The following is a 24162-nucleotide window of genomic DNA, read 5'->3' as shown; positions in this document are numbered from 1 at the left end:
CCCCTGAACACTGGACCAAGGTTTTATGAGGATTAGTTAATTATACATGTACTATTAAAGTTGTCAGGCATATAGGAACTGTGCTTTATTAGTTTTAAGATGTTTTACTACCTAGTATGCATTTTAACTCGGTTTTCAGATATATGGACGTTGCAATACGTTTGTATTCATTGCGATGTATGCACTTTTTATGCTCCTGAAACTATGCAAAATAAAGTTTGTAAAGTTAAAAAAGACATGGGACACTACCAATCACTTCAGAATAAGATTGTTGACTTAGGCTTGTAATTGCTTGAGAAAGCACTGTTTTTGGAGGGAACCACCGGGGTTGTGACTTGAACCTACGGGTGTAGCCATTTTGCACAATATTCAGCACACTACAGTCTGTGTTTAAAGTTTTGTGGCTGTATACGTACGTGCTTCCCTCAGTGGAGTAGTGTACGGGATCCTGGGAAAGCTAAAGTCAATGTTTGTGTCTGCAGTTAGCTACTGGGCTCCTCTTCAAAGCCTGTGCTGGTCGAATTGCTTGTTGCATTTTGCTATGTGTGTTTTCCAATATATTAGTGCCCAAATAGGTTAAATTGGCAATCCTCTGTCCTCTGGCTTCAGATAAGTAAGTATAGCCAAGAAGAGCACCTGATAGCCTAGTCATTGTACTAGCCTTGTGCTAAGTGGTTCAAAGCCAACAGACCTTCTTTCAAAAAACCTCCTGAAGTACTCACTTTTCTAAAGAGGGTCTTCTGCGAACATTTCGAGAAATTCCCGAGATTGGTGTTCGATACCGAAGACTGCTCTTGTGCTAGCAGCCTCCTAATGTTAGAGGTGCTACTGGTTTTTCTTTTCAGAGCCTAGCTGCTAACGCTCCTTGCCCAGAGTGACCATAACCAATGAAGCAGTGGCGGGACTTTATCTTGCTGCCCATACAGTGACTAAATCCTGTTTTAGGTCAGACCTTGGAGAGTATAGTAGCTATTGGGATGTTTAACTTGGATGTAGTTCTAGCCGTCACGTTATAACGGGTGTTAATGTTGTTAATGGCTGAGACTCTTGATAAAAGTCTGTCAGTTGTATTTCTGTATTCTGAAGTTGTGCTTCAAACAGAGGCCTGTGGTGGCAAATGTGATCTCTGATGTGAACTACAAATGGTGAGAGGAGTGTTTTTATGTTCTTTCCTAGGAGAATGAGACTTCATTTAAGACTTATTGACATTTAATGTAACTGAGTTTAGGAATGCAAGACCTCTCCTTAGGTGCGTGTGATGTTCCCTTCAAAGATGTCTTATCTGATGTTGTGGATCGCACTTTTGCTGGAGGAGAATCCAGTGTCTTGCCTCCCATGTGGCGCATTATTAGATTGTATTCGGGGGTGTTTAGTGAGGTGGTGGAGATGGAGACACTGAACAAACAATGATGGGAGCCTCTCCTCTGAATGGAGAGAAAAACCTGGAATATTGAGTTTGGTGTGAACTGACCTGGAGGTATATGCTTTGACATCTACTTCAATGTCAAGTATTGCTTCAGCGTTAATTTAGTTCTTAATGGTGAACAGGTACCTAGCATTCCAGTTTTCAACTTGGAACAGAAACTGGATTTGTGTTTGGGGAGCCTCTTAAATCTTTCTTTTTTTGGTTCCCTCCAAGGAGTGGACTGTGACACTTTGTGGAAGGATCCTCTTGTAGAGTTGTGCTGCCTATTTTAACTGTACTGTTCCTCCACTTTTGTGTAATTTCCTCTGTCAGCTGTAACATTTTAGAGCAAAAAGCTAATTCTTTCAGTTTGAGTGCCTGGAGGAGACAGCACACATTCCCTGTAGATCATTTTCTATTTATTTCCTACTACACAAGAGACACTGCACAAAGATGGCATTAGCATGTTCAGTTATGAATCACTGGAAAACAGTCCCATATGTTAAACATCAAGTGAAGGATGAAAAATCAGGTTTGCAAAAATGGCTGAGTGTCTCAAAGTACTGAACGTCAGATTCGGTTTATGGCTATTCTGGTAGAAGCTAGAAAAGAGATCCAGGGTAACTTTCACTCCTGGGAATAAAGCGTTATTGGTGCTGATGGCCCTGGTAAAGGAATAGTGCCATTATTCAGTCCCTTGAGGCTATCTATCGGAATATGTCTGCTTCTTTAAATTGCATTAGCTCCTTTTTCAAAATAATTACAATTGGGTCACTTTAGTGTGCAGACCATCTTTTAAAATGTTTAACTCCATTGTCTTCCTATGAAACAATTGTGTATTTTCAACATGTTTGGGATCCTGTGCATGGGCCACAATATTTAGTCTTTAGGACTATGAATGAAGGTGCCATGAATTAAATGTTTGCGTACCAGCAGCTTGTCTGTGCCAGTGAACATGTTTCTCTGAATAATGCACTTAATTTTCATTTAACTGTATTTCCTAAAAGCTGACGTAAATTCACTGAAATTATAACTACTTGATTTCAGCTGTTTAGACCTATACGTCTATGTAGTTTTGATTTTAAATGATATGCAAAGTTAAAGAAGCAGATGAACATATGTAAGATGAAGGTTTATCCATAGGTATTGCTACAAGACTGGGACAAGCACTGAGAAGAAAAGGACACCAGGGTTAAAGTGATCCACTAGAAAGAACAAGAACAAAGTATCTCCCCCCCCCCCCCCCAATGCATCTATATATTTTTTCTATATAGTCTTGATTTTAACAAAACAAAAAGGCAGTAGAAATCCACAAGTGCAGTCTCCCAATGATGGAAGTAGTGTCCACAATCAACAAGTGATGAGAACATTCCCCAACCCACCACTCCCTCCTTTGCTTCCATAATCTTCATTTCTGAAATAACTAACCTATTTCGATGCCTTGACTTGTCTACAGAACTTCGGCCTAAGCTTCGTATCCACAACCTAGAGAGCACACAGTCCTGGAGACCCTATGGAGCCCTCAGCAAATCTGGTAGGGTCTGGGTCCCGTATGAGCCCCTCAGCAACTGCTTCTTCAATTGTAATCCGGGTCCATCCAGTGTATGGTGTGCTGCAGATGTGTCGCCATATTGTAACGTTCCATATGGGGAATCTCAATGCCTCTCCTTTCCCAAGTTTGTCGGAACATAGGTAAGCTATCTCTTTTCCTCTTGTTGGCCCAAAGGAGATCCAGGAGCAGACTGTCCAGTTCTAGGAAACAGTACTTAGGGATATCATAGAGCGTATTTTGTAATTCATACAGACGAGGGAGCAATACAATTTTTACAATTGCCGCCCTGCCCATCGGGGGACAGCAGAGGGTCCCTCCAGAACCAAAATGATGCTCTGAGCTTCTCCAGCACCCGTCTGAAATTAGGATCTAGGAACATGTGTTCGGAGTGGGCTTATCAGATTCCGAGACAGTGTACCCCCTCTGTCACCCATGGGATGCCTATCTGAGGAAGTGCCTAAAGTGTCATCCCCACCCTTTTCCCCACGGGGAAAAGGTGGGATTTCGCAGTATTAATATTTAGCTCCGAGGTGTCTCTGAACCAATTCAGGATATTTAGTAATATAGGCACTGATTATGCCGGAGATATGCCAGGACATATTCTGCATATAGGGACACCACATGGGTGGACTCCACACCCTAATGCTGCTCTCCGCCACAGACTCTATTGCCAAGGCAAATAGCGGCGACAGGTGACAACCATGGCGTGTACCCCCAGACAACCAGAATTTACCAGAAACCTGTCTGCCTGTACACACCCTGGCTCCCGGTACTGTGTATAATATATGGACCCAGGTGATATAGCGGGGACCCATGCCAATTTTCCACAAGACCTCCCAGAGATATTTCCAGTTTACAGAATTGAAAGCCTGCTTGATATCCAAAAGAGCAAGGGCCTAGTCTGCCGTACCCTGTTGTGTAGCTTGATATACCTGTGCCAAAGATTATACGTCGTTCTCTGTGGAATAAAGCCGCACTGATCAGAGTGGATCAGTGCAGGCAAATATGGCAGCAAACCCGACACCAGTACACCGCTGAGTATTTTTACATCCACACTCTGGAGTGAAATCCGTCTGTAAGAGGAGGCTTACAATGGGTCTTTACCCGGCTTTGGGAGCAAATCTACCAACGCCTCATGCACAGTCTGGCAGAATGCCATGCTGAAGGGCCTCCTGGTATACCTCCCACAATTTCTCTGCTACCAAGGTCACGTATTTGTGATAGAATTCGGCTGGGAGTCTGTCACTGCCTGGGGTTTTTGTTGTCTTCAATTTTTTTATAGCAGTCAAAACATCCTCTCGGGTTATAGTTTGTTCTAGCACCTCCCTGCCTTCTGCCAACAAGCGTGGCATGTCCACCTCAGCTAAAAAGGCGCAAGTCGCAGCCATGTGTATCCTCTCCACCATCCGTATACACTGCACTGAGGTGGGCCCGAAAAACTTGGCCTGGTGGAAGACCAAAGAGCCCTCCCGGTTCAGCAGTCGGCTAACTGGATCTCAACTCTCCTGTTTTAGTAATCTGGGCCAAAATCGCTCCAGTATTATCCCCTTCAGCATACAATCTCTGCCGGTAGGCTGTGTGCATGTTTCTCCAGCCTCTGCCAATCATCAAATAGCTCCTAATGGGTTTGCTGCCATTCCACTAGACTCGACGGCTGAGTCGGTAACTGTTCAAGCATGCTTAAATGATCTTCCTGATGACTCCAGTCCCGCTCCAATTTTTTCTTAATGCCATATGTTTTGAGGTAAACGCCCCATATGACCAATTTCATAGCTTCACAATCTAGGGCTCTATGCCCCTCACTCCCCCAGTTTTCTGTAAAATGTGAGAGTTCCTCTCCCACCACCATCGAGTATGGGGGATCAGTCGGGGCCTCCGCCCTAAGGTGCCAGAGCGTAGTATACTGCCGGTCATCACCTACAGAAGCCTAACAGAACCAGAGAATGGTCCGATGGATAGAGGGCCAAATAGGATATATCATTTACATCCTGTGCAAGAGTGGGTGTCTACAAACAATAGTCCAGCCTACTATATGTTCCAGCGACGGGTGTGAACAGGAGTATAGTCTGGTGTTGGGGTGTCCCACTCCAAACATCAGCAAGGTTTGAACCCTACATCATATCAAGGAGCGCCTGTGTCATGTTGGGCTTCTTGTGTACCCTAGGTGAAGCCCTGTCTAGTGATCCATCCAGAACACAATTGCCATCCCCTGCCATAATGTTCAATGATATATAGGGTGGTGCCACCACTATGATTTCCCGGTAACAGGCACCAATGTCCACATTAGGGGCGTATACATTTATCAAGCTCTGCTCCTGCCCATCCAGTGAACCATGAAGGACGACAAATCTGCTGTCTGGGTCTAAAACCTGGGCCTTGTGACAAAAGGGAGCCCCTGGTACCACCCAATTTAATTCTCCTCTGGCATACCAGGAGTATGAGGTTACATACATTTGACCCCTCGATCTTACAGGGACTACAAACCCAGTCAACCTAGGTATGTGTTTCCTGTAAAAATGCATTTGACACTAGACAACGTTTTTAAGTAAACATACACTTGACAACGCTTCTCCAGACAGCCCAAACCTCTCTCATTCCACATCATAATTTTCAGCCATCAGCCATCCATTCCAGTCAAGCTCAAGTGGAGCCTCAACTCCCACTAAGGCCGATCATCCTTCTCTAGTATACCAAGCCTCAATAAGAAAGAACACCAGATATGTACCAAAAGAGCAGCAATGAAAACCCCAAACTCTAAAACTTCTCAGAACAAAATAGTCGCTCAACTTCCCCCACCCCTTGGGCAGTAGCGCAAACTCACCCAGGCCTAATCTAGGCTGAGAATGAACTGGTACCTCCTGCCCCATCCCCGTTTAGTTATAGAACTATAGCAAAAATTCAAAGCCTAACTACTTAAAGCTATGTTAGAGGTTAAAACTTTACAAGCAATGCGAGTAAATCATCCAGCAATACTCTTAACGCTCTAACTAGTTTGTTTCCCTACCATAACTACTGGCCCCAAGTATTTGAAACAGCTGTATACAAGCTACTCACATGATAGTATAAACTATACACTGTAGGATATATAGATAGTCCATTTCATCCCCTATCAAGCCCCCCCCCCCCCCCCAGCCAAGGGAAACGCTGCTTCTGGAAGTCTTCCAGGGACCCTTGAGGGCCAATCTCCCCCTCCACTACACAGGTCTTGTAGTCTCATCTGCACCATACTTACAAAGTCAATTATTCATTAGGAGGAGCCCAAAGTAGTACTGTCTCTTCCTGTACCCGTACCACTTCGGTGGCGTTGGAGACTCTCTGGTGTTCCGCAGCTCCTCCGCTGCAATTGAGCCATCCCAACAGACTGCAATTCTGTCAGTGGCGGCAGAGAGGTCATGCTTTTTTCTCCGCTGCGACCCCGGAGCGACTTGACGGCTGATCTTCGTTTCGCTGTACCCTCCCCATAATGCGGTTTAGAGTTCCAGCCCAACCCCCAGGGCGAGTGTCCAAACAGTCCTGTGCCTCCCCGGGTGTAAAGAAGGTTTTCCTGCCGCTCACCCCTCAGCTTCGAAGGAAAGATCAAACTATAATGCAGAGTTCTCTGATGCTTTTTCACCTCCAGGAAGGATTTCCTCTGCTCTTAAACTTTTTTTGAGTATAGTTGGGGAATATTGAGATCGGATGACCTTCAAATTCAGGGGTGCCGTGTACCCGGACAAGTTGCAAAATAGTGTCTCGATCCCTAAAATTAAAGAGACGTGCAATAATAGCTCATAGCAGCAAGCCCAGCCGGGGCGGAAGCACTAGTGCCCAGTGGGCTAGTTCTATTGTGAAAAATTTTGAGAACTGCCTAAGGAGGAGAGCACCAGTGATCCATTCCTCCAGGAAGAGCTTCCCTGAGTGACCCTCTGCTCGCTCCGGAAACCCCACAAAGCAGAGGGTATTTAGTCAGGATTGTCTTCTGCATCCTCTGTGTTCCTCTAGGCACAAGACGAGCTTCAGGGAAGAAACTTTTGTATTCATTCACTTAGCAAACACAAGGAGATGATGAACTGAGTGCTGAATCTTTTCAGACACTCACCCCCCAGTCACAGATCTGGGTTGAATCCATCATTCTTTAGCTCACTTCGCCACGCCAGTTGAGACAGTTATATGCAGATCAGTCTTGACCCTGTGCCTCATGGGAACAGTCCTGCCCGAACTGCCAAGCCATGTCTTCCCTGGACCAGAAGCCAGCATCTTGGGCTGGGTTTCAGGGTAACACTCCTCATCAGCCAGGCTAGCTTGAATCGAGTAGCAAAGTGAGCAAGGGACCAGTGTCTGGGCATACACTGCCAACTTAGGGCGAAAAAAGCAAACACAAGGAGATGATGTACGGAGTGCTGAAACTTTTCAGGCACTCACCCCCAGTCACAGATCTGGGTTGAATCCATCATTCTTTCCCTTTTCATTCTTTGAGGCACAGGGTCAAGTCTGATTTGCATATAGCTGGGTCTGAACTGATGTGGGGAAGTGAGCTAAAGAAGGATGATGGATTCTGTGACTGGGGTGAGTGTTTGAAAAGTTTCAGTACTCCGTCCAGCATCTCCTTGCGTTTGCTTTCTTCATTTACTTCCCATCTGCCTGCAGTGCTTTTACATTGTCTTCTGTAACAGTTATGCGGCCTGCTACTATTCTAAGGTCCACATGGATAAGGTTTACATCCAGGGCCACAGTCAATTTTATTAGCTAACTCTGTATGGGATTGATCAATTGCCGCCATTACATACACCCCGCGCAACCACCTCATATCCCTACTCCTCCAGTGTAGCCTGCAGGCAACAACAGACACCGCAATAATTTGCAATAGGCCACAGGGGACAGGAGCAGCTCGTCGATTCAATAATCTCCTAGTTGAGGCATCTCAGGATTGGGCCATGCACTGCGTGTCTAGTATAGGCAGGCCTTATTCTTTAAGTCCTGGGCCTACCTTCAATGTTAACATGCGGCTTGCCACAGCGTTGGCTTAACTCCTTCGATGCTCATGGCGGAATGGGTCCGTCATGAGCATCGGTGCCCCTGTGCTCATGACGGAACCATTCCGTCATGAGGCCAGGGGCAGAAAATCCCTCTGCTGCAGACAGCAGAGGGATTTCCATTTAATCCCTGTGACCTTGGGAGCTGGGGAAGAGCTTCCCCCAGCTCCTGAGGCACCCTCCCTGGTTTCTGTGCCATGAAGTTCAGCGCGCACGTCGCGCTGTCTTAATTGCACAGAAACCGAAACGAGCCTTTAGGCTCATTTCAGTTTCACTTTCTATGTGCTCGGGGGCTATCTCAGCGGATGTAACGGTATATTGCTTTCAAAGAGCTGTCATAATTAGAAGAAAAACGTACAAGGGGGGTTTTTTCAACTAATTTTCAATTTTTCCTATATTTAACTGTTAGTTTCCATAAAGAAACCTTGAAGGACCTACACAAATGACCCCTTGCTGAATTCACAATTTTGTCTACTTTTCTAAAATGTATAGCTGTCCAGGAGCCATTATTGCTTTCATACCCATTTCTACCATTAACTGGAAAGAGGTTGAAAGCACAAAAAATGGCAGAAATAGGCTATGTCCGAGAAAAATGCCAAAACTGTAGAAATGTTTTGGTTTTCTGACAGAAGTCCGTCATTCCCTAAAAGCTAGGAAAATGGTGATTTCAGCCCCACAAACCCTTTTTTGATACCATTTGCAGGGAAAAACCCAGACTCATTCATTTGCCGCGCTTTTTTCCCGATTTCCCCCCCCCCCCAAAATGTAGCTGTATTTTGGCTAATTTCTGGGACCCCTCCAGGGCAATCCCCAAACCCTGGGTACCTTTAGAATCCGCATGACGTTGGAAGAAAAGGACGCAAATTTGGCGTGGATACCTTATGTGGTCAAAAAGTTACAGGGGCCTAAGCGCACACTACCCCAAATAGCCAAAAAAAGGCTTAGCACGGGGGGGGGGGGGGTAGGCCTAGCAGCGAAGGGGCTAACTAGGGGCCGGACCCCACATGCTGCCTGGCTCTAGCTGTCCAGCGCCCTCAACAGCCAATCTGCAGGGGCCGTTCAGCACTCACCAGGCCTGTTAACATTGATTCCGTTCCTCCTGCAGTCACCGCTAAGATGGACAGGTAGACGTCAACACATGCAGGCCAGTCTGGGAACCTCCAGTGCAGTAATGTATTTTATTTATTTTTGTGTTCTTTGGGGCCCGGTCTTCCTGCCGCTTCTGTCTTCCCAGCCCCCCGCAGAAATTACAGGCCCGTCTCCTTCCAGGCCCAGACCCCCCACCTCACAATCCCCGCCGGTGGCCGCCCACACTCCTCCAATCCCCCTTCAAGGGGTACCGGATCGCCTTGGAGACGGCCCATCCCTTCCAGGCCCGGACCATGCGGGCTCGTCCCTCTCGTTCGTAGCTGTCTCCCAATGCAGTACAGTGTGGCTTGGACCAAGCAAATGGACGCGATGCCTTACCCAGGACCAAACAGAAGCTATGTGGCCAAGACTGGCATAAATGCAGGCTGGGAATTCAGGATATTTTAAACGGGCTGGCAGGAGCACGGACATGTGAGACTAGTCAACCATCTTGTTTGGCCCCAACCCGCTCCAATGCATCTATGTTGACAACTATGGAATGAATACTTAGCAATGTTGAACGAAGTTGATAAATCCAGACTGATCATGAAGAATGAACGGATGCTGTTGATGCAGGGTCCTTATCTGTTCAAGGAGCAGGAGTGCCAGCACAGAACTCCGTGGAAGTGCTGCTGTCAGTGATCTCAGTCTAGCCATCGACCATAGACCACTCCAAATCAGGGCAATAGAACTGCTTCTCTTGCTGGCCCTCTTGGGCTGGTCATCAATCATGGAAGCCGCAGCAGTATTTGGCAATGAAGCTACTGCTTCCGCTAACTTTCATTGTCTGGTCATTGAGCACTGGATACCAGCACTGATCTTGTCTAGCCTGATTTCACCCCCGAGGACTGAAACGTCACATGCTGGACTCGATGTCACAAATCTGCAGTAACTTTACCACTTTCAAAGTAGGTTGCACTTGTATTCCAACTGACCTGTTTTTGTTTTACCTTTATTTTAAGTAGGTGTTTTAAAAAAAAAAAAAAAAAGAAGAAATTAGTGCTTGTGTGCGTGAGTTTGTATGCATACATTCCAAACCTACTTGACATAAGGGGCAATATTGAGCTTCGGCCCTCAAATATTTTAGTAGGTTAGAAGGTAAGGTAGAACATGGTTTAACATTTGGTTTACAGCCAGAACCAGAGCTGTAAATAGCAGCTGGAATGTGTAATCATGCTTATACAAGTGCATTAATGTTACATTCAGCCGACATAGATAAATGGGTATTTGTAGTTCAGTCTAATGTAGCATTGACAAACCAATTCCTCTTACTGCACCGAATGTGAAGTGGTGCTCTGTATACAGCATTTTTTGTAGTAAATACCACCTATAAAGCATTTTAAATTGTAAGACCAAATTAATCTGGGTTTCACAGAACAAGTTAATGTAGTTTTACTTCACCAAACAATTCGTTAAAATAATTATGCATGCTAATTAACGTCACCAATGTGGGTAAACATACTAGTTGATCAAATCTGGCACAATAAGGCTAAAATGTGTTAGTGTATTACGTCGACTAGGGGCATCAACCCCGCCTATTGGACGGGTCCATCTCCTACTTTGCTTTTCTGTCAGGCAGTGTTCCCTTCACCTTGCTCTCTGAATTAGCTGAAAAGTTGAATGCAATGCATGATAAAGCTTCCAAATAAATTGGTTGTTGGCAGTTGACTTTTTAAATGAATTCAGTCTTGTTTAGTATTAGTCTTAACTGGCCTGTTGGCAATGCCTAGTATTCTTGCAGATGCATCTGAGCTGAAGGAACATTTCTGGAATTATGTAGAGTTTAGTCCTATGGCCCCAAGGAAGGTGAATTACGCCTCATTAGCACATACTGTATTTCTGTGAGCTGATCAAGTTATAATTATCTTACCAGACTAAAATATAATTCTTTTCCGCTCAACGATTCGATCTTGAATGGGCATGCTGCGACTAACCTGTAACTTTCAGGGTACCTTTAGATCTTTGCAGTGGCTGCACTGGTGTACTGAACTCTCTATTCTGCTTTACTGTCTGTTAGACCAATCTTACCAATATGTATTGGTTTGAGTATTCGCATTAACGAAAAATTTGGAGGGATGATTAAAAATCGGCCATTTCCCTAAATTCTGCAATGACCGTTCCACCAGACTTGCACATTGTGACTGGTTTTGTTCGTGTGAATGTTCACACCATCTAAACTTCCTTTGTTTCTGCTGACCTGGATGCGTTGGTCCACTGATCAATCTTACTTATCTGCATTACTAGTGACCTCAACAGGCTTGCCAAGATGTTTTTGTAGGTTTCTCATGTTGAGGAAAGTTAGGACAAAGGGAGAAGTTGCGAATCGCCCATTTCCACAAAAAGTATGCTTTTTGACTGCTCCTGAAGTCCATCCTTTCTTTCATACGGTGGCTGGTATTGTTCTTGTGAACATCCACAAAATTTAAACAACTTATTTTGACAGGTCGATTTGGGAACTGAGATGAAGACTATTGAGGCTGAGATTGAACAGCTGCACAAGCTTCTGAGAGAAAAAGAGCAAACTAAATTGGAGATGGAGTTCGAAATGGATGTGACTGAAGTAGACGATGAACTCAAGCTACATTATCAAAGAGCCGCTCTGAAAGCCCTTGCAACAGAGATCCAGAAGAAGTGTAAGGAGCCAGCGTGGGAGTTCTTGAAGGTGAGATACTACACGATGAATACAGTGCATGCGAATGATTAGTAAAGTGTGTGGACAGCATTGCAGGCAAGAGGAAAGGATGCATGATCACTAGACAAATTCAATTTAGACTGCAAACCACTCAACCATATATTCAGTAAATATATTTTTCAATGTACTCATTAGTTAAAAAGTTTAAAATAAAATGCAAGCTATGAAAAATTGCCTATTAAGACAGTAGTTGGGCAAATTAACCTAAACTAGTGAAAAATGTCACTACCGTTGAAAGTACAGTCAATAAAATGAAGTAATCTCTGCCTAAAGGTAACGCATCATAACATACAGTTTACAATCTATCCAGAGCTTCCTTCGACAAAATCGTGCTGTACACATATAAAACGTTAGACCCTGCCCTCATATTGATTAAGTAAATGAGATAGTCGATGTGTCTAATCAAAGTACTGTCTGACTATATTAGATATATAACCTGTTCGGAGCCAAAGTTGCCGATTCTCGAAAGCATAGTACATCAGCCTCATTTAACCCAGTTTATTATTTTACTACAGAAGATATTATCTAAAGGTTATTTCCACAGTAAAATCCGTCCTTTTGTGCTTTCTTGTAATGTCACTTTTTGGCTGCAAAAATGTAGGAGTGTAACTCTTTCCCTTAGCATCATGAGCAAGCTCAGGCAACTTCTTCTTCATTATAAGAATAGCATAAGACACCTTTTACAATATGTTTTCCTAGTGGTCCAGTTGAACCTATACACTGACCAGAACCTGGGCCCATCTAAAATGATGGATGCCCTTGTAACATGATCGTGACAAGTTTCCTTAAGTATGCAATACATAGTTTGAAACTATTTTGCTTGACATGGTTTCTAATTCAAGGCATGGGTAAAGTTTTTTAAAACTATTTTCTTAACCTCGTTTTAAATCCTGACTATGGTAATGCTCCAGTTGCACCCTTATCAGTTTGAAGATTAGTAACAATGTTATCCGTCTAAGGCCCCCAATAGACTATGGGCAATTCTGTCCATGCTAGTGTATCTAGATTGGAAGGATCACAAGGATGTCAGAAGTGCTCTCTTGGCTCCAAGAGACAAAGTGGAATGGCACAACCTACTCAATAAAATTTACAGATTGGTTCTGGCTGCACTGCTATAACCCGACAAAAGGATGACTTGTAAAGTTCCACGCGGGTCACAGCCCTACCTCATTCTCTGCACAGGATACATTTCCTAATTTTAATTATTTATTTACCTAATAGATATCTAAATATGTCGCATGAATCTGGCACTTACATGGAACTAGTTACTTGGGCTCAAGGAGCTTGAGGTCTTTCAGGCTGATTATGGCCCATTGGATGTCTGCAATGGGAATAGGTGTGCTTACTGTCCCGCTCTGAATGGCAGCCGACCTGATTGCCTGAGGCCCTTCGACCCGCACTGCCACCTTACCCAGCCCTGCAGGAATGCTCGAAGGAAAGATTACTACACTTGTGTTTACAAACTGGCATAATTACCAATTGTCATTCCTCCACCTGGCTAATTTTGTGTGGTGTGATTTTAATAAGTAAACCCAGCAGTAAAACAACACCTCACAAATGGGCTGTTAGGCGACCGGCAAATGGCTTCAACTCTGTGCACATGTACTTTTATTGCAGAGAGCCTGAAATAAATATGTACAAGAAAGGAAGACTACTGATTTAACTATCGATAACCGTTGGTTACAAAACTGGTAACATCTGAATGGCAAAACTTGGAAAAATGTGTAATGGGGATTTTACTAGCTTCACTGAAGAGGAAATCCCCAAAAATGTTGCAACCTGCAATATGTAAAATTTGGTATAGAAGCAATCTCCCTCTCTTGTTCCACAATGGAATAGAAGCCAGGAGGGAAGGCATTGAGAACAGAAGTAGTCAATCCAAACAGTAAGTAACTGAATAGAGGGTGAAATTCATCAGGAACCCACCCATAGAAGATGAAAGCCAAAGATATGGGAGAGAAGGCAACTAGACAACGAACGTACCAATAGTGGCGGAAAACATGTATATACCATTACCACATTAAATATCAACAATTGGGCAGAGATGAGACCAACCCCAGGATGAGAGTTGTATTCTACATGCTTCATTGTCTTCAATAAGTATTTAGATTCCTCTTAACTGAAGCTAGGAAAAAATCCTATGGTATCTCAAGATCATAAGGTGGTACAAAATGCAAGTTTAAAGCCTAAAGAGACTACCATGAGTTCATCTAGCTTAATGAAAAAGATCCTAAAGGCTGCTGCACAAAAGCACTCGGTGGCCCTGAGGATGTCTTCCAGCCTCAAGCCGGTGAAGAATGCCTGTGGTTGTAGCTCACAAGCAGAGTGGGCTCCAACAAAGATGGTGTTCATACCGGCGGTGGACAGGTTAGGTTGACCTAGTGAACTGAGGTAGTACATGAAAGTCTTCTGGGGGTCCTTAAATGAAAGTTCATCTGAGGAGCTGAGATGGAAAGTGTGCAGATGTTCTGCTGAAGACATACTACACAGATGGAAGATCCCCCAAAAAATAGCTAAAGAACAGATTGTGAGGCCGCCGTGGCATGTGCTGAAATGTAGAACATTGCTTTGATCAGTGAAAAATGGAGCTTCAAAGGGAGATGTTCTGGGCAGCAAAGCCTTCTGCAAGAGATCAGACATAATAAGGATTCCATTTTACAGAAAAGGTCTTTCAGGAAGAGAGCAGAATTTGTAAATTTAGAAGAAAGCAGAGAAATGTTATCAAAGTTGAGATGTCTAATGGCGCCATGTCAAAATGAAATTTGGTCATTTAGGCTTGGCTTTAACTGAAGGCACTTGCACACTTGTTTCAGTTAACTGTCGTACCAACAGGACCAATAAGAGCTAGAAGGAGGGATGGTGCGCAGGATGATTACAAATAAAGATGAAAAGGGTCCAAATCGTGGACAAGCAGGTTCAGGGGATCCCCTTGAACGCATTTGTTGAGGATTCTCCTGAGAGAAAAAAAGGTGACAGCTGCGTTTAGTTCTTTACAAATTTCAAGAGTTTCGGATTGACTAGGCTTGCAGGAGCAAGCATCGGACTCTTTGGGAAAAATTGATCATAGAAGTAAAGCAGATTTGCCATAGCTAGATAAAGGGGAAATGAACATCCAGACGCAAGTGAGGTGTCACTACGATAGCCTCATGAGTAAGGTGGCCAGACCCATCCTCGACCCGGTCTTGACCATATTTTATTGAAAAATGGGATTGATTGATGGCGATCTCCAGAGGAGGGCAAGAATACTCTGAGCCTAGTGGCGTTGCAGCTATGATTCGAAGGGAAGGATGTCTCAGCCAGACTGTTCAGGCATCGATTTCTTTGGACATCTAAAATGAGAAGACTAACAGGCTATAAAGAGAAATATGAAATGAAAATGCATAGGATTAAAAATCGGCCATTTCCCTAAATTCTTCAGTGACAGTTCCACTTGCTCCACCAGACTTGCACACTGTGACTGGTTTTGTTCGTGTGAATGTTCACACCATCTAACCATCCTTAGTTTCTGCTGAAGGATACAGTGATGCAGATCGGAGCCGCAGGGACTAACTGGGGCATGATAAACAGTCTAGTCTTAATCTTTCTCATCTCTACAAATGTGAGCCATACAATAAAAAGTCATAAAAATGTAAATGCAAAACCTATCATGCTGCACAAAATACATAAAACCGTTAAAAAAAAATTAAAAAATTCAAAACATCACATGCCATGTAAAATACCTGCAAAAATTAACCCATTCTGTGTCTTATTCATGATTTTGTACATAAGGCACTTGGGTCGTAATGTCTTGGCCAACAGTGATTAACAAATGTGTAGTTATGCTTACGAAAATTAAAAGTAAGCATATGAACAATAGAAAATGTCCTCATCGAAATGTCTGGGTAGGCAACTGGTAGTCTGGCATGTACGATTAACAAATCCAATACTTTTTCAGATCGAGTAGGACACTATCCCTGCAGTGGGTGGGAAATACTGTATAAACCAAAACAAAATTTCACGGAATTATATTAGAACCTAAGATTTATCTTTTTTTAAGTTAACAAAAACACCTTTTGTTAACAGTACATTAACAAAAGGTGTTTTTGTTAACTTAAAAAAAGATAAATCTTAGGTTCTAATATAATTCCGTGATCTTCCTGCATGTGGAGACTAAGTTTCTCACACGTAAGAGCATGGTTATGCATTTGAAGTCTTCTGGAGCCCTTAAATTTTGTTTTGGTTTATACAGTATTTCCCACCCACTGCAGGGATAGTGTCCTACTCGATCTGAAAAAAGTATTGGATTTGTTAATCGTACATGCCAGACTACCAGTTGCCTACCTTTTGTTAACAGTACATTAGGGACGGTGAGCGAGGGGACCATGGCGGCAGTTGGTTAGCTGTCGCGGTGCTCCGCCACTGACCTCCGGAGTGGGAATGCGGCAGGTGCGGTTCCACTACTGATATCTCAGGGGACTACTCCGTTAACTCCGAGAGCTTCTAGGAAAACTTACATTACTTACATTACTACGCGTCTTCTTCTTGTTTTCGTCCGGATGCCTTTTCTTTCTCTCCTCCATGTGCGTTTGGATTGAACGCGTGAGGGAACCGGGGCCGGCGCCCTCGAGTCAGCTGAGTCAGAGCCTCTCACCAGGTGTGTTGCGCTGGAGCATTGCGGCGGTTGATCTGTGGCGGAGCAGACGAAGCTACTGGATCACAGCTGCTCTTTCCGCTGCTCCCTTCACCGGGTCGACCTGCTTCAACGTGGAGGTGGCGGCTCACGTAGGGACTCCAGCAGAGACTCAAGCAGCAACAGTGGTGGCGGCTGCTGGTGAGACCAACGCGGAGCAACCAGAGCGAGTTACTACGAGGTCGACAGCAGCGTCGGTGAAACAGCGACCTGAGGTGAAAGGGAAGGGGAAGGGGAAAGGGTTGCGGGGGCGTTTGAAAGACTCCCCCTGGGGAGACGAGTCAGGTGTAGAGCGGGAGAGTCAGTCTGGGCCCTCGGGGTTTACTGACAGTGTTGGAGCCGGGGTCTGTGTCTCTAAAGCGCATGAGGCAGGGAGGGAGGGAAAAAAAGGTATTAAGGTTTTAAAAATTCACTCCTCCCACGATAATAAGGCGTCTAGTAGGGGGGCAAGGGCACAAAAGTTGCAGAAAATACATCAGCCCGCAGCAGCTCCCCCACAAGAGACACAACCTGCAAAAAAATCTTCATCCTTCTTAGCTAATGAGGTGAAGGCTAAACGAGTTCCTAAGGCAAATAAAGTGGTAAAATCTGCTAAGTTTGTTCTAGACTCCAACTCTAAGATTACACCTTCTTTACGTTCTTATTTTAAGGTTGTCCCCCAACTCCTTAATATTCACAAAAGCCCCTCTGCATATCTTGGCAGTCCACCTCTGCCCAGTGTTGAGACCACTCACGGGCGTAAGCAAGACTACTCTTTGTCAGCGCCTGTTTCTGTTTCCGCCTCGGTTTCATTCCCCGAGTTCAGACTGTCGTCCAACAATAATCAGATAACCTCTCTGCCAAACGTCTCCATAAACTTACGGCAATCTGCCTCACCTCTGGCTGTAATGGAGGTCTCTCCTCACACTTCTTCCTCTGAGCCCTCGCATCCCATTACCGAGTCTACCCCGGAGCGTATGAGTACTCCTCCCCCTGTCCTGGTGGTGGCAACCCCGTTTATTGAGCCAGTTGTTTTGGGAGAGTCTCCACCACTGCCGGTCAACATGCCAGGTATCATCGTTCCTGTCCTTGGCCCCGTTCACGTTACAAAGCCAGAGCTCGGAGGATTAGATACTATGGTTCAGGCACCTCAGGAGGCAGCGGATGATGATCACCACTCGGGCCAGGTTGCAATAGATTCATTGGTACAGGAGCAATGCTCACTTCAAGGAGTGCAGGATGTGATATTGAGCAGCAACTTTGAGCATGATTCACAGACATTGAGGGTAGGACTGCATCAAACGACCCCAGTTGATATAGCAACCCCTCTTTTGTCTCTCCCATCAGTTCCCTCTCTAGAGCAAATGTTTCGATCTCTCTCAGCCGACATTAAGCGTGGTTTTGAAGAATCAGCAGTGATTCAAAGAGAGATCAAAAGCTTTTGCGAGGCGTTGGGTACTAAAGTTGATGGGCTCACTGCAAGGACTAATGCGTTAGAGGAAGCGGTTGGTGGATTATCCGTGCATATAGATGAAGCGAGGGATGAGCTATTGAAACTTAAGAACGAAGACATTTCTATTTCTGAGAGGATGGAGACCTTGGAAAATCACGCAAGGCGAAACAACATCCGAGTTTTGAATGTACCCGAGGGAGTTGAGGGCTCTGATCTTAAAGGTTTCATTGTTCCTTTGCTAGTTCACTCTTTAAAGTTGGCGTTATCTGAAGAAGATATAGTTCGGGATATTCAACGGGTACACAGAGAACCCTTTAGACGGAACCCTCAAAGATCAAAACCGAGGAGGATCCTTGTGAACTTTCATACTTACACTATAAAGGAGCAGATTCTTAACGCAGCTTTAATGTTAAAGTCCCTCGACTATAAAGGTTTTTCATTTCAAGTACGTTCTGATCTGTCTAGAGTGACGCTTGAGAAGCAATGGGAACTCGGTAAAAGGATGGATGCTTTTCGGAAGATTGGTGCCACGGTCCAGTTAAGTTTTCCTGCAATTTTGAAGGTTATGTTCTGTAACAAAATGTACAATATTCGATCAGTCCAGGTGGCTGATGACTTGTTAGCTACCCTTCAAAGCGATAAGGGCGCAGCTGGGGTGCCTCCTTGAGCAACCTATTTCAACCCTTTTTACAGCTATTGTTCTTTACCTCAGGTGTACTCTTAGGAAATTTCATATTCTCCCACTTCTCTATATATCCATAGATTGTTCTTACGTACATACATGGAATCGAAAGTAAGGTGGGAAATCTGAAGCATCTTGTAAATTATAAAGTGGGAGCAAGAAAGCAAAAAAAATATATATAAAAAAAAAAACCTATATAAATATTCACATATAGTGGAACTATATCAATTGTACATACACTCCGGGGGGTGGGGTTGGGCTAGGGGCATCATACACCGGGTTCCGGTTGTACTTGGCAAGGGTTCCCCAGGGGGTAGGGGGGGTGCGCGTAGGCCACTGGGTTGTAGGGGTAAGGTTAGGGGTGTGGGTTAGCATCAACAGAAAAATTTCCTCGTTTTCAGTCTGGTCCCAGATTCAGTTCTGTAAATTTATATTTTCCTTTGTTTTTTCCTGGTATGAATTCTTACATTTCTTACACTTTAACTCATTTAAAGGGTGGAACTTGAGCTATGAGTGACCTCAGGATTCTCTCCTGGAATGTTAACGGTCTGCGTACCAAATCAAGGGCAAACAGAATTCTTCAGTACCTTCGTGATGTTGATGCGCAGATCATTGTACTCCAGGAGACACATCTAATTGAAGAGGAGATGTTGGACTTAGTGAAAAGGAACAGGTGGATTGACATATCGGTATCTACCTCCCAGACTTCGAATACGAGGGGTGTCACAGTTCTCTTTAAAAAACCAGTCAATACTAGGATCATAACCTGTAAGGTTGATCCGGGAGGCAGATGGGCAATTACTCAGGTGGTTATTGGAGGGGTAAACCTAACACTTGCAGGTTTTTATGGTCCCAACCAGGATGATCCTGCTCCTCTAGAGTCTCTTTTCTCAAGTTTGTTACATTTTCCGGATCCCATAATCCTTTCAGGAGACTTTAATATAGTACTCGATCCATCTTTGGATAAGATCCCTCGTAGTAGGCAGTTAGCTCCATCTAAAGCCAGAGCTCTTTTGCAGAGTTTTATGAAACAATACGGGTACGTTGACATCTGGCGGGCAAGAGCTGGTACGAAACCAGGTTTTTCTTTTTACAATCAAGTATCACCATCGTTCTAGAATTGACTATTTTCTGATAAGCCACATCTTGGTTGATTCAGTTAAAGACATCTCTTACCTTCCTTCGCATCTCTCAGGTCACTCTGCTGTTCTTTTGGAACTGGTCGGTGTAACTAAACCTCTCACCTACTCTTGGTCATTTGACAGATCTTTACTTTCCTGTTCCCAAGACGTATTGTCTATTAGATCAGAAACCATTGAATTCATGCGTATAAATATTGGATCTTCAGACCCTCGGGTCGTTTGGGATGCATTTAAGTGTAGTCTTCGTGGAGTGATTAAAAATAAGGCTGTACATCGTAGGAGGCTCTATGTCCAGGAGGTAACATCTATTGAAGCTGCGCTTCTGGAAGTGCAAGCAGAAATTAATTTTACTAATAAAGATCTTACAGATATTTATTCTCCGCTCCAAGAGAAGTTGGCTTCCCTTAAAGCGGGTTTATCCGACGTATTAAATACACGTATCTTGCAAAAATGGAAGCGAGTAAGCTGTCGCATTTTGAATATGGAGAGGGGGCTGGTAAACTGTTGGCCTGGAAGGCAAAGTCTGATAGAGCGCGTAACATTATTAGCGAGGTAACAACCACCCAGGGTACTGCTTCCTCTGATATAGAGATTAGAACCGCCTTTAAAAAAGTTTTTCAGAACATCTATCTGGAGGACAAGAATATTGACTTAGCAGATATAGAGAGTTGGCTAAGGGGTATCTCTCTCCCAAGACTCTCGGATCTGCAACCCGATATGTTGGAAAAGGAGGTAACCAAGGAAGAGGTAGAAGCAGCAATCCGTGCTAGTAAGAGGGGGAAAGCTGCTGGTCCGGATGGCCTACCAGCAGAACTATATAAGATCCTGGTAGAAGAAATTTCTCCCTTTCTTACAATATTATTTAACCATATCATAGTAGGAGGGGCCATACCACCAGCAACTTGGAATGAAGCTTCTATTACTCTTATATTAAAACCCGGTAAGCCTCCTGATGACTGTGGTTCTTATCGCCCCATATCCATTTTAAATGCAGACTACAAAATCTTTGCCTCCTTATTGGCTAGTAGACTGGGTCAAGTCATACCCGCTTTAGTTCATCCTAACCAAAAGGGATTTATTAGAGGCCGCCAGCTCTTCGAGTTAACATATGATCTAATTGGGGCCATAGATATGGCCACCTTGAATGCAGCCCCGTTGGCCATTCTCACGCTCGACGCCACCAAGGCCTTCGATAGGGTCAATTGGTTGTACCTGTTGGGGGTCTTGGCTAAGTTTGGCGTGGGGGGAAACTTTCAAAGGGCTGTACGGTTGTTATATAATTGTCCAACAGCTCGGGTACTTGTTAATGGCGGTCTCTCTGAATCATTTTCCATCTCTAGAGGGACCCGTCAGGGCTGTCCTCTTTCCCCTCTTTTATTTGACCTCTATATCGAACCTTTGGCTCAAATTCGCGAGGAACCCCGTATCAAACCTTTTATATATAGGGAATGGGAGAAGAAAGTCGCGTTGTACGCGGATGACCTCATGGTTATGACATCAGACATCGATACTGCTTTCCCGGCAGTTATCAGTTTGGCAGCCGAATTTGGAAATGTTTCCGGTTACGAGGTAAATGCTGCCAAAACTGAAACGTTGGTATGTAATGACGTCGGGAGCAGTTTTAGCAACGGCTCAAATAAATGCCTTCGATATTTGGGGTTAAATATTATTAAAGACATTACTTTGATCGCGTCCAATAATTTTGCCAGGATCGCAAAAGAATGTCGGAAATTGATGAGAGCTTGGGTGCATCTTCCTCTTAATCTAATTGGCAGAGTTAACTTAGTCAAAATGTCTATCCTTCCCAAAATCTCTTTTTTGTTTAACACAATCCCTCTTTATTTTGAACCTGCTTTGTTGTCTAAACTTCAGGGTGAGATCAGTTCTTTCATCTGGTGCAATAAAAATCCAAGGATAGCTTGGAAAAAGATAAGGCGTCGAAGGGAGAAGGGGGGCTTGGCAGGGCCCGATCTACAAATTTATGCCTGGGCTTTTCAGCTTTCCCATTCACGTATGCTCTTAAAAACTCCTGCAGGTGATGGGATTGGCAACTTGTTTTCTACCTTGTTGAAGAGCGAAGGAGCTGGGCAGTCAGGTTTTTTGTTTAAGTTTGGAGACCCTAAATTTTTCAAAAAGGTGAAGTTGAAGATTTTACAGGGCCTGGCAAGAACTTGGGCAAAAATTAAATGTTCTACTAAACTAGGGTATTATTCTAGCAGAGCTCCCCTTTGGGATCTTCCAGAGCCCCCAAACTGGCTAAGTGATGCACTTGCAGTACCACTCAGGGAATCAGGGATAGCTGTTTGGGGAGATCTTTTTGTGGAAGGGATCTTGATCCCCTGGGAGGATTTAGTTCGTAAAGTTGGGCCCAATCTCTCAAGATTTAAGTATTTACAAATAGTAAGTTGGTCCCAAGCAGTAACATCACGATCCACACGGCTTGATAAGTTTGTTCTAGGGGGAGGAAACCACTTGGAAACTCTTTTGGTTGATCAGACTCCTGCAAAAAAAGAGGTTTCACTATGGTATTCTTTAATATTGGACGAAATGGACGGCGATTTTGATCTCCCAAAACAGCTCTGGAGCTCTTCACTGCCAGCCTCCAATGTTGTAGATCTCTGGTTGAGGTCCTGTAAACTGTTGTGGGAATTAGTCAAACCAGCTTGGCTTCGCAGGAATCACCTGTTCACTTTACATAGAGCTTATTATTCTCCACAAAGACTTTCGAAATTTTCTGCCGGAGGCCCGGTAGCTTGCCCGAGATGTGGACTTATGGAGGCGGCCGATACACATATGTTCTTTGAGTGTTCCCATTTAACTCCTTTTTGGGATGCAATTAGCATTAAACTCTCGGCCAGCCTGGGTCGCCCAATATTAATAGATCTGAAACTTGTAATTTTTGGAACAGTAGACAATTTACGATCTATGGCTGGTAACCTACTATTCTACGCAATGTTAGCGGCTCGAAGAGAAATTTGTAAACGTTGGAAAGAACCTACGCCACCATCTTTTTTTGAGTGGCGTAGTTCTTTGCTTCAGCTCTCTAAACTAGATATAGCTAGGGCCGGTAATCGTGACAGGAGAAAATACTGGAAGATGCTGGATGGGACAGCTTGAACTTGCTGGGTTTTTTTTTTTTTTTTTTTTTTCCCAGCTCCGATGATTATTCTGCCATAGTGTCACCTTGCTGTCTCATTGATGGTCTCCCTCTTTCTCTTGCCCAGGCGCACATATCCTTTCCAGCATGAATAACCACAAAGATGGTTAACTTCTGTCAGCTGGCTAGCAAGGGTTGAGCTGTTAGGGCGGCCGTGGTGGCTGTAGGGCTTCTATATTTGATCTCTCACCGTTTGCCCTCCCAGCAATTGCTGCGCCAGCACAACGGTGCGCCCGTAGCTCCTGTTACCCAAGCAGCAGGCTTTACCCCAGTATTGGAACTTTCATAGATTCTCATGCTTTGTATCATTCCCCGTCGTCGGAATGGGAGCCTCGGTAACAAAAATATATATATATATATATACATATGTATAACCATAGAAACAAAAGAGAAAAATAGGCCCAGGCCTCATCTCATTTTGTAGTATATCACCCTCTTTGTGTAAAAGAGCCCAAACTTTTGCCAGGGCCAATCAGCACAGCCTCACCCTCTGGAACCCTCCCGAGAGAGCTCAGAGCCTCAGATTTTTCTACCGCACGTTGTGCTAGGGAGTCTCCACTGAGCTCTGCTCAGTTTTTCACAGAGTTACTTTCTTTTGAGACAGAATGTCAGAAAAGGAGAAGAAAGCTTTATTTAGGGCTTGTGCCTCTTGTGGGAAGAAGAGACTGTTTGTGGAAGACAGGCATGATAACTGCATATACTGCCTGTACCCGGAACACAAGGCCACCGACTGTAAAATCTGTCGGACCTTCTCGACCAAGACCTTGAGAGACAGAGAGGGGCGCTTGCTGACGTGGCTGCAGAAGATAAAGACCAGGGAGGTCATTTCTTCGGATGAGGAAGAATCTATCTCTGGCACCTCCTCCAGGAGATCGAAGAAGAGGGGTAGGTCATCTCCCTCCACTTCTGCGGAACCCCCTCTCAAGGTTCCTCTCAAAGCCCCTCACGGGATCTCTGACAGGTCTGAGGAGGCTGGTCCCAAAAAATCTCCTCACGACAGTGTAAAGGAGAGGCAGGGACGGGCTACTGTGGACATAGCCCCTAAGGACAATAAGGGGGTTGCTACATCTACCCCTCCGTCCCAGAAGGAGAAACCTGTAAAGAAACAGGCTGCAGAAACTCCTCAGTCGGTGCCACTGAAGAAACTGCGTCCGTCGACGCAGGCGGCAGCAGGTACGTCGACGACGATCTCCTCAGTTAAGCCTATTTCCATGGGGTCGTCCACGAGACCGTCGACAATATCTACTTCGTCGTCTTCGACGGCGGTGTCGACGACGAAGACCACGTCGAC

At 44.5% G+C, this 24162-nt stretch overlaps 1 protein-coding gene across 2 annotated transcripts in view; it reads left to right on the top strand.

Moving 5' to 3' along the window:
• Positions 1 to 24162, top strand: part of LOC146833558 (E3 ubiquitin-protein ligase TRIM39-like) — a 556215-nt gene that overhangs the window by 271618 nt on the left and 260435 nt on the right. For both annotated transcript variants that reach the window (XM_085601414.1, XM_085601415.1), the window contains one exon: positions 11541 to 11759. In XM_085601414.1, coding sequence (XP_085457540.1) covers positions 11541 to 11759 — 219 coding nt within the window. The remainder of the gene's footprint in view (positions 1 to 11540; positions 11760 to 24162) is intronic.

The sequence above is a fragment of the Triturus cristatus genome, chromosome 4_2 (assembly GCF_964204655.1).
Source record: "Triturus cristatus chromosome 4_2, aTriCri1.1, whole genome shotgun sequence".
Taxonomy (NCBI): domain Eukaryota; kingdom Metazoa; phylum Chordata; class Amphibia; order Caudata; family Salamandridae; genus Triturus; species Triturus cristatus.
Note: the sequence above shows the minus strand (reverse complement) of the source record. Positions and strands in the feature narration are given on the sequence as shown.